An 11,547-nucleotide genomic window follows, 5' to 3' on the forward strand; every position below is an offset into this window, starting at 1 on the left:
GCTTTCCTTACTATAAAGACCCTCTTTGCACCCAGGGTATTTATTCCTGTAGGTGATCTTCAGCCAAGTCTCTGAATGAAACCCTGATCCCAAGTCAAAGACCTCAGTGGGGCCAGCCTCACAGTTTGTAACATTCCTTGCAATTGGATGTGAGACCTGGTGTCTGGAGGACGATGGGGACCCATTCATTTAAAAACATCCTTTGACTTCGAAACCAGCGACTTCCCACACACAGCCAATGCCCCAGCGCCTCGGCGCCAGCTAATCACTGCGCACCTTTCTACATGCTCAGCGCCCAGTACCGGCAGTGGGATGTGCCCATGCTCACACTGCATGGTGCCGGATCACGTCCTGGTGGAGCAGCTTGCTGGTGCCGGGGATGCAACGCAGTGTGTGTCCGGAGCTGAGCTGGGAGGGAAGGTGGTGGCACCCGGGCCATAGGGCAGGAGCAAGCCCTGATAACACTTTCCATCCAAGGCTTTGCATCTCAGCCCAAGTCACTGGGGTTGTCAATGGAGTGGGACCAGGGGCTCGGTGTGCTTGCAGATTGAACTCTTACCAGGGCAACTAAAGCTGGGCCTTCAGACATGGACCCCTCACCTCACTACAGAATCAGCCTAATTTCTTCTGAAAGCACCACCTTTGGTGCATAAAACCAGCATCACTGGGTAACCTAAACATGTGGCATAATTGCTGGATATTTCACAGAGCCAGTTACAGAAATTCATTGGAGTTTCTAAAAATGGCAGTTTCTCAACCAAAAAGTCCTGCCTGTGATGTGCAATAAATCAATATTGTACTTTGTTCTGACAGAGAAAGAAGAGTTCATCATTGACCTAAAAATTAGCAGTTCCTTAAGCTCTAGCAGCCATGGTGTGCTTATCTTAATTTTGTGGAAAGAGAATAAAAAGATATATAATACATATATGGAACTTTACAGAGGCAGGTTTCCTAAAGTTAAAAGCAGCTGTCAGATCTGGGAACATAAACGTAAAGGGGGCATGCTAAGGATACATTAGTAGCTGCTCCCCAGCCTCCTCCCTTGTCTCTCCCACCTTGCCCTGAAAAAACTGTGCAGGGCAAAAAGCTGCCCTGAGTAAGAGAAAATGAGGAGTCATGCTAAAACCTCAAAGAAGTAATCAAAACCACTAATATATACAACAGATGGGGAAAAAAAGCAAAAGTAAATGACAGCAAATATCGGAGTTTAAAAATGTCGGTGACTGATAAGGGAAGCTGGAGGAGCCAACAAAATATCAAAGGTCACTGTGTAGCAAACAAATGTGCATTTTTAAATACATCAGGAACAAAAAAATCAGTAAGTCAAGCATACAGATAAATGGTGAAGATAAGAACAATGATGAGACAAGGTGAAAAGCAATGACTAGATATTTGTCTTTAAAACCAAATGTGGAGGAAGTATCTATACCATGTGTGCAGTGCTATAGACGAGGCAGAAAACTCGTCAGCTGTATTAAAGAAGATGTGAGCCAACATCTGCTAACACAAAACACTTTCACACCAGCAGGCCTGAGTAATTCACACCTAGGAATATTAAAGGAACCAGCTGGGGAACAACTCGTGTTAATTTTTTTACAAATCTTGAAAAAGTGGAGAAATTCCCAAGAAGTGGCTCCAAAGCTGTGAAGTTCAGAAAGCTGAAAGGTGTGACCGAGCAAACTGCAAGTATTTGGGTTGCCCAAGGCCAGCTGGAGATGGAATAAAGGAGAGGTTAATCCTACTAACAGATAATAATTAATATAAGTCTGTCTTGTTTAATGCACAGCAGGTTTAGGGTTTTTTTTTTAATTTTGTCACATATTGTAGGTGATGTTAAAAGGGTGTGGGCCATGCTGGCATACAGGGGAGGTGCAGCCTGCATGGGCGCATTGGCATGGGTGGCTGCGCATGTAGATATGAACACGCATGTGCCAGGGCACGTGTGGTCCTCCCTCCCCTACCCACACCCATGCAATCCCAGCCCCTTTCCCATGGGACAAGGGTTAAAATTAGCAGTCCTGGCTTGGGAGGTGGAACCGTGCTAGGTGGGGACCCCAAGCCCCATGGCCTCCCTAACAGTTCCTCAAACGTGCCGGTAAAAAGGTAGCAGTGCCTGAGTCCTGGGAACCTGCTCTAGCTGCAGTGTTATTTATTGTATATATCAGCTGCCTTGAGCAGGCTATAAAAGCAGGCTATAAAACTGTTGCTGGGAAAGTTTGCAGATGACACAGTGGCTGACCAGACTGTAAAAATATTGTAGAGTCATTGGGATAAATGGCCATAGTCTAACAGAAACCATTTTAACTCAGCCAGGTGTAAAATAGTATATCTAGGACCCTAGCAGATTATGCCAAAAAACTGGGGATCTTTCAAGGAAAGAAGAGACCAAGAGAAGACATTGGAGTGTCTGTTTTGCACCTGACAAAATGAGATACCCTGTGCCACTCTCGCCATGTCGTGGCTTTAGTGTAATTGGTACCTGAGCTAGCTAGTATAAAGCTAAGACAGTTATATGATGCTTAGGTCCTTTCTGTGGCTTCAGTAAACATAGGTGTTGTAAGAGACCCTCACCTCCATATGAACTTTCAGCTGCATGTTGGGGCTGAACAGTCTAGTGCTATCCTTGACTGCTATTACCATAGAATCACACCATGGTTTGGGTTGGAGGGGACCTTTGAAGACCATCTAGTCCAACCCCCCTGCCTTGGGCAGGAACATCTTTCAGTAGATCAGGTTGCTCAGAGCCCCTTCCAACCTCACCTTGAACACTCCAATGCTGGGGCATCCACAACACTTCTGGGCAACTTGTTCCAGTGTCTCACCACCCTCATTCCTTATGTCCAACCTAAACCTACCCTCTTTCAGTTTAAAACAGTTGCCCCTTGTCCTGTCACACCAGGACACCTCTCTTCTCTGGGCTGATCAACCCCAGCTCTCTCAGCCTTTCAGCCATGCTATTAGTTAGATTATTATGCAGTGCTTAGAGGTGAGATGAATTTCGATTTGAAATATGACGTAATTTCTAAGCAGTGAGGATAACAGGATGCTGGAGACACATGAGGGGGGCAGGATGATACGTGCACCTTTCATCTGAATACTCAGAAAGTTGCCTGGTGTAACAGAAAAGTTCTGTTTTAATCCAAATGCTGTGAGATATTCAGCAGCCTCCGTGCACGGGTGCAGCAGCTCAGAAAAGCTGCTGAACTGGATGGCTAGTGCAGTTGGTGCTATCCCAGCATCTGCATTTCTGGCTCTCCCAGGTCATTCGACTGGGAATGACTAAATTTCATGCTTCAGGGCTGTCTGCAGGTGTGAAGAAACGTTTTTTCCTCTCGGGGTGTTGTGGTACTGTTTTCCGTTCCGCCTTCCCACGGAGCTGCAGAGACTGGCCGTACCCAGAGGGCAGGCAAGGACAGAATGGGCAGAGCTCTGACAACACTTCTCCCTTTGACGCTCCACAGTCTTCTGCACTCTGGTTGAACTGATCACCAGCCTGGCATCTGGAGGGGAGTTTCCTGCAAGGGACTCCAGCTTGCTGCCTTTCCCTACGGCATAGCAATTGGCTTTAAAAAATGCCTCACCACTGCGAGAGGCCCAGGCATCACCCTCGCTTTCTGCCCCAGGGCACAGCCTGGTCTTCTGGACACCGAAACCCCCTGCTCCACCTGAGGTCATATGCAGCAGGAGGTGTGGCTGCGAATTGAAGAGCCTGCTATGGACGGGAGCTCTGACAGGATCTCCTGGCCCCTGGTGTCTTACATGGTATGGGGTGAGGTGGGCACGTGGGTGCAGAACTGGTGAGAAACAAGGCGAGGGGACTCAGCAGGGCTAGCACCGGAGTCTCTTTTCAAAAAAGAAAACAGGTTATTGCAAGGTCTGTGGGGGAGCAAAGCAGCTACTGGGCATTTCACCGCCCATACAGGACAGGCAGTGCCTGCTTCTCCTTTTTCAGCTCAACTCCCTTCTACTCTTTTCGGCCAGGCTGTTGTTCAGAACTGAACGCCAAGTACTAACGCCTGAGCCGATGGGACCACCGTGGGCTTGTCTCCCTGCAGCGATGCTGCTGTCTCAGCCCACCGTATTCAGTCTGACACGCAGCTGGCAAATTCTCCGTGGCCAGTCGCTCTCCTTATTAACGGTGCGTACATCACCTCGTACCCTGAGACCATGACAACTGATTGGGGTTTTTAGGTTTTACTGACATGTAAACAATAGGTAATCCAACTTCTCTTCCTTTCGGTTGCTTAAATATTGACAGTCTCCAGCACATTAGCACTGACTCTAACCTCGGATTTGTGCACCGGTCCCACTGATATAAATGGGAACTCTGATGTTCCTAGCTATAGAAGTGCATCTATTGTGTTTTGGCCATCTGCTCTGGCTAGATATTCAGAAAGTTTGTGCTGTTTGATCTGTTTCTCTTGGTGCAGACGGGTGCAGGGGTTGAGGAAATGAGAGCTAAAACCAAGGGTGTTATGAGTTTTTATATTATATTGACACAGTGGCCAGCAACACAGGATCTAAGACTCCGTACATTGGCTGAAGGAGATACATGTATCTCTCTCTGCACGTGCCCTGTGCCATCAGCACAGGAAGAGCAGCGGCAGGGACACCGTGCCAGCGGCAAGGCTCGACGAAGGGCTGCCCAGTGCTTCAGTGGGAGGGAAGGCTTTGGGCTGGCCTCCGAAGCCCCTCTGGTTTTCTTCCCTGGCTTGGAAGGACTGATGTTCTGGCTGAGATCATGTCAGTGGATCCAAAATGTATGCGTGGGGGTATCATTCTGCCGACTCTCATCGATTAGAGGTTGTCTTGGTAGTACAGAGAGTGGCTTTCTCCACTACCCTCTCAAAACCTTCCCCAGGCTGCACAGTAAATCACAGCACAAGTAAATTGCCCCAAAATAGTGCCTTAGTGACATGAAAGGATTTCGTGAATGCTGTGACTAGACTGCCCAGAATAAATTCATAACCACTATGGACCTGACACTTTACAACTGATGGTATTAAAAGAAAAAAGTGTCACTCTGTAAATCAACTCAATGGAAATCCGGTTTGGCTTTCCATAGCTTTATTTTACGGTGGCACACTTCCCTTAATCCTTTTGTGAAGGTATAATCCAGTGATTGTAAAATAAAACAAATGAACTGACATGTAGAAATTACTCCTCCTCTGGTATTGTATATAATATTACTAGTAGGGGCTGGAGACATCCAAATCATAGAAGAAATGAGTCCACTAAACAAAGGTTTTTGCATATTTAAAAGTATCTTTCTAGAAATTCCGGATTTGTTTCTTTCCTTCCACCACTGTTTTTTTGGGAGAGAGGATTGTTTGAAGTTTTTTATTTCTTAGATAAACAAACTGTCAGATGAGTTCAGAGGAACATCAAAAGTTGTGGCTGTGACCCACTCCAAGGGACCCAGCGCAGCTGGAAGCACTGCAGCATCCCTGCATCCATCCCTGCATCCAAGCACCGAGGTCAACATTTCCAAAGCTAAAGTCCTTATTTCAGGTCTCCCACATGACTGCAATTCCTGCCTTACCAAGGTAAGCCACCTAACTGCACCCGTAATGTCACCCCACGTGTCTCATTACACCGTCACTCCCTTCCACCACAAGCCAGCAGGCAGCTCTGGCTGGCAGGCATTGCTGCAGTTTTCCAGTGCTAAAATCCAGATAATCCAAGGTGCTTGAAGTAAAGATGCTGCTTGTAAACTCTAATTATGCTTTACACTTACTCTGCTGTGTGCTTGTAAAAACAGCATTACTTCAGGAAGGTTTCACTGCATGAGCACCAGGGCATTTTGATTTTTTACAATGTCAGCAAAACAGTGGGGAAGTATGATCGGTGCTTGACAGCTTGTGTAATTCAAATGCAAATGTATAAACCCTGTCAGTCATGGGAGAAACAGTCAATTAAATAAAGACATCTCCCATGACAAGGGCAATTAAATGGGCTGCTTTTCCTCTTACTGCGCAAAGATTTTCCTTAATTTCCTGTCACTAGCTGAGCCAGCCTTGGCTTTTCTGTCTGGGCTAGCGGCCCAGGTGTGACTGCTCTCACAGGCCTCTTACCCCTTCCCCTTGCACCGAGGAGCAGAAGGAGGGCGGGCAGGCAGGCAAACCCAAGCTCCTTCTTTGCCTCTTACCCCTTCCCCTCGCACCGAGGAGCAGAAGGAGGGCAGGCAGGCAGGCAGGCAAACCCAAGCTCCTTCTTTGCTGGGATGAGCTGAAGAAATCTGCTGCCTCAACAGAGCAGAGCAGCAGGGCAGACAGATGTCCTTCCCCTGCCAACCTCATTTATAGCCCTTCTAAAACACACAAACACGCATGCATGCTCATCGACTGCTTGTTTCCTTGCTCTTGTATACTCAGCCCTGACGCCTTATCGCTCATGGAGGGTGGCTGTAAGCACACCACAGGCCTTAACCCTCTCTTGGCTGCTCTGCAAATTTGCCAAGCTCGCAGGAAAACAGGTGTCACCAACAGCTCCCGCGGCTCCTGCAAACGCGGCTAGACAGATGCAAGCTCCCTGCAGCCAGCGGAGCAGTCCCACAGAAAATCCATTTCTAATATTGTTAACTCTTTTTTGCCCTTTCTCACATACTCTCTCAAAGAATTTAACTTTAGCCTGATGCGATCTCATGATTGTACACAGAGCCAACCTAAGCACCTGGGGATCCTTTGGCTATGCCCTACCCAACCAAACCTCTGCAGGCATGCTCCTCTGCGTCCATATGCACGCAGAGCACCTTGCAGGCTGGAAGGCTCTGGCTGCAGGAAAAGCTGAGATCAGCAGTTTGTCCCTCTGTTTCTCCTTGAGAAAAGTTTGCAAGTGAGCAGTCAATCCTCTGGACAACCAGTAGGTCTCGGCGGGTCAAACCACTGAGCAGCTTTAGGTGCTCTGTGGTGGAGGTTGCCACTTAGCTGAGCGTTTGCAGTCACCAGGAGATGATAGATCCGGTATTATTAATCCTGCCTAACACAGGGAAAGTGGAAACGGGAAGAATAAAAGTGTACCTCACGAAGGTACACCCTTGTGCCCATGATGTCGGCTGTGCAAAAATCTATTAAAACTGGGCCACTCACCTTCAGAAGGTGATCCAAAGCAACCAAGGAGCAGCTGAGGTCACTTGACTTGTTCAGCTTGGAGAAGAGAAGGCTGAGGGGTGACCTCATCGCCATCTGCACCTTCCTCAAGGCGGGCAGCGGAAAGGGAGGTGTTGATCTCCTCTTTCTGGTGACCACCAACAGACACGAGGAAATGGAATGAAGTCAGGGGAAGTTCAGATTGGACATTAGGAAAAGGTTCTTCACTGAGAGGGTGATCGGTCACTGGAACAGGCTCCCCAAGGAAGTGATCATGGCACCAAGCCTGTCAGAGTTCAAGGAGCGTCTGGATGACACTCTTAGCCATATGGTTTAGTTTTAGGTGGTCCTGCGAGGAGCAGGGAGTTGGACTTGACGATCCTTATGGGTCCCTTCCAACTTGAGATATTCTATGATTCTACGAGATGATTTGTACCATTGTTGTAACATCTAGCATACATGTTTCACTGCTCTCTCACGTACTGTTTCTGCCCATCACAACTACCCACTGCCTTTCATCTTGTGTTTTAATGGCCAGCTCTTTGGAAACAATCCTGTTGTATCACACTCTAATGCTTTTCTTTACACAGCAGATTTCTGATCCCAGAGATGCCAGGTCTCTCTAGGCATCACCACAATACCTTCAGTAATGCCAGCAGTTGTTTCCACTTGCTTTTTTCAATGGAAGGACACTGAAACTGAGGAGGTTTTATTATTTTTTTTGCAGAAGATGAATTACAGACAAAATGTCTGTGGTGCACTGACAAGTCTCCCTTTCCATGGAGGCAGCGCCATATTCACAGCAGATGGTTTAGGAGGTTTTTCTCTCCCATGATCCATGTCTTTGATTCATGAGAACAGGGACATTCACATGCCTCATGTGAGCATCTCAGCTAGGGTTCACATCACTGAACATTAGCCATCTCAAATATGGGCATCTAATCTGTGCTAAACAGCAAGGCTTCCTCTACACCCAAGGAGGGAGATAGGTATCCTTGACATGGTGGTTTATCCTGTCTCCTCTGGAAGCGTCTCTCTCCATGGACTAAGGCACGCCTTGCTGACTATCCTGGAGTAGCTCCTCACCTCAGACAGCAAAAGCCAAGTGAGATGAGCCGTGCCTGGGCAGCATTACCTGCTGGACTCCTGAATCCTTGTGTCACCCTCCTCTCACCACCATGCCCCTGTCTTCTGCAGGTGTTTCCCTGCAGGGCTGAGCTGCCACTCATCCTTCATGCAACGCCATGCCTGACCTGGGAAATGGTTGTCTATGAAACCACCCCAGGTGCCAGGCTCAGCATCTGCCTGCCCCAGGGACCACAGCAGAGTATTGGGCTGCCAGTCCCTTCACAGACCCAGGCAGGCATCACCATGCTGGTCACAGTCAACTCTCGTCTTGGAAGTTTTCCCTGCACGTTTTAAGTTCATTTTCCTAATGATTCTGACATGATTAATAATGGGTCCTAGAGTTCAGGGTGACAGTTTTGAGAAAATAAAAATAGAATAACAGGTCGTGAGCTGACAAAATATAGACTGTATTATTTTGTAACAAGATTATCCCGGCACTGTTGTTAATATACCAAAACAGAAACTTCAGTAAACATAATAGGTTTGTGGTTCAATGCACAACATTTAAGATTCATAAATCTAATAAAGCTAAAAGTTTTGTTATTATCTCCTTCTGCAGTGGTCAACAGATGCGTTAGAAGAGGGTAAAATGAACCCTTAGAAATAAGAACATAAAGTTTTCTCCCACAGGCATGCCTGTCTCCCTTATAGCCAAATGGTATTGAAAAGTGTGGTAACATTTGATTACCAGTGCAGCACAATGGTTAACAGGATCCAGATAAAGTTGAAGTTGAGAATTTAAAGTCACCAAACCCCAGGCTTGCCACAGCTGCTGTTTTCTGTTCTGTTCACTCACTTCAGTCAAAAAACGCTATTGACGTGCTGCTCAGTAAAAGCATTTGCAGTGTTTACTTTACTTGATCAGACAGCAACAGATCTCTCTAACATAATCTTCTTTATGATGCATTTTTCTTTTCCTGACACTCTTTAAAACAATTTACATTACAGCTTTGGAAAGATGAGTTTCCTGGAGAAATACTTATTATTTTCCTAACATTTTCTTCAGAGCAGGCAGGGGGGGTCCAGCCACCACATGAAACTCAGGAATGAAAGTGTAGGTGGTCCTTTACTGGAGGGTTTGTGCACTTTTCCTATTTTCCCAACTCTTTTAGAGCAAATTGCTTGAAGAATTTTGTCTACACATAGGCCTGTTTGTCATCTGCTATTGGGGCAGACAGTGCTATTTTTACACGTACACCAGCATGGAGGAGTTAATAAACATATTGACCTTTCTGTCTCTGAAGTATTATGGATTCATCTGCTTTCATTGAGACCACATACTGTATACTGAAATATGTGTATGAACTACCTTGAAAACTGAAGAAAAATAGTCTGATGTTTTAAAGTAGGAGGTTAGGAGGAGAGACACAGAGTGGCATGCAAGGGACTACCTAAAGCAAACCTAGTCTCACTTCTTTGGGACCAAGAAATACAACCCCCAGGTCTTCTTTGAGCAAAACAAAACTGAAATAATTTTTCTCATTGGAAAGCTTAGTACTTCTGTGAGCTTTTATAACTTCAGCATGGTGACAATGTATTCCTTAATCTCTTTCTGAAGCATCCAAATTAGAAACAAAATATCCTGGCTTCTCTGATGTACTAGGAGTTTCTGTAAAAGCCAACAGTCTAATAAATACTTAAAACCTTTCCAGCAAGGTAGGTTTCATCCTTCCAAATAACATTCAAATTAAAATACATTTTGAATTTAAACTGAGACAGTTTTCCAAAGCCTCACAGAAATCTAAAATAGAGCTGGCTTAGTAGAAGCATATCATTTGTTAAAGTCAAACTTGTTTTCACATATTCTAAAATAGCATAGCTATTACATGTTATTTTTACCAAATGTTATTGGAAGATAAAGCTTTCGAACCAACAGCACAGATCAGTTTGGATAAGGGGCAAATGGTTTAATCAAGGGAAATACACCGGCTATAGCGAACCGAGATGCCTGGCTTCAGGCACCCTCATTTGAATATTTGGAACATATTTCATGAAATATTGCCTCACATGTAATTAGCCTTAAGGAAGCAAGCCACTAGAAAGAATTGATTCTAACTGCACTTTAAATTGCTGCTCCAGTGCCTTCACACTTCATGAAACATGGATCAATTTTCTTTTTGGCAAATACGAACATGTTATCTTTTAACAGAGCTTCATTAATGGTACTTTCTCTCTCTGGTCTTTAGCTTGATCTACCCTTGTTTTTCTTTTAATTAAGCTAAACTATTAGCTAAACTGCACAAACATTTAGTTTAGCCTAGAAAAATTATCCTGTGTTCAGCCTGGATCTTCCTCAAGTTGTCTGCTCATAACCACCAGAAATTAACTGAAGTTGTTCTTTTTCCCTCATTAGGTTAAAAATATCCTTGTTACCTGAAAATATGCATTCATAATCATGCATTTTATGGAGTCGTAATTATGCAGACTTCTCTTCAAGGCTACAGCAGCCAGCTTACCTGTCAGCCGAGAGAGCAGTGAGAGTAAAGACTGACACCCCTACAGAAGTGAGCTGTATGAAGGGGATAAGTTTGCATCCAGTTCTACCGAAGAGCCACTCGTCAGCGAGGTACCTGCTGGCATCCACGGGCACGCAAGTCACTAAAAGCAGCAGGTCTCCCAGAGCCAAACTGGAGATGAACAAATTAGGGACATTTCTCATGGATTTCACAGTACAGAAGATCTTAATCAAAGTGATATTGCCAATAAGGCCTATCAAAATGATGATCCCGTAGATGGTGGGGATGGCGTAGAGGAACGCTGGGTAGAACCAGTCGTCACCGAGGAGGGAGAGGTTTGCACTCTGATTGACAGAGATGTTGTAGAGAATGAAGTTATCTGTTTCTAGGTCTAGCAGAAGGCACTCTCCAGATGCCATTGTCCTACTTTGCTCTCCTTGGAAGACAACTTTCTTCGTTGAAAATCCTTGAATAAAATTTCTTGCTTTAATTTTGCTGCTGCTTGCTGGCTTTAAACAGTCAGGAGAGTTTAAAAGTCATACCATTTTGTGAAAGTCATATGACTTTGTGACACATCTTGAAAAAAACAAACCAAAAAGCAACTGCACATTGCTTAACAGTACTATTTCCATAAGGTGAAAGGAGAACATCTTTTAGCATAGTTTGAATCCTGAAACTTGCCTTTTCCTCATTGACTTGTCTCTCTGTTAGGTATTCCTCAGCTCTGGAAGGCCATTTATCAAATTCAAAGACCAGTAAGTGGGAGGCATTTTCAAAATCGAGGCTTGTTAAATTCCCAGCTTCAGGTCTGCCGAGCAGAACCGAGTCCGAAACAAGGGAATTAGAAAAAGCAAGAACTTTTGGTAGTTGCTGTC

General features: G+C 45.4%; 1 protein-coding gene across 1 annotated transcript in view; it reads right to left on the reverse strand.

Moving 5' to 3' along the window:
• Positions 1–11,091, reverse strand: part of GRPR (gastrin-releasing peptide receptor) — a 22,723-nt gene extending 11,632 nt beyond the window's left edge. Inside the window, exon 1 of the mRNA XM_009585360.1 lies at positions 10,673–11,091. Within this exon, the coding sequence (XP_009583655.1) occupies positions 10,673–11,091 (419 nt within the window). The remainder of the gene's footprint in view (positions 1–10,672) is intronic.
• Positions 11,092–11,547: the final 456 nt, after the last annotated feature.

The sequence above is a fragment of the Fulmarus glacialis genome, unplaced genomic scaffold (assembly GCF_000690835.1).
Source record: "Fulmarus glacialis isolate BGI_N327 unplaced genomic scaffold, ASM69083v1 scaffold599, whole genome shotgun sequence".
In the NCBI taxonomy this organism is placed as follows: domain Eukaryota; kingdom Metazoa; phylum Chordata; class Aves; order Procellariiformes; family Procellariidae; genus Fulmarus; species Fulmarus glacialis.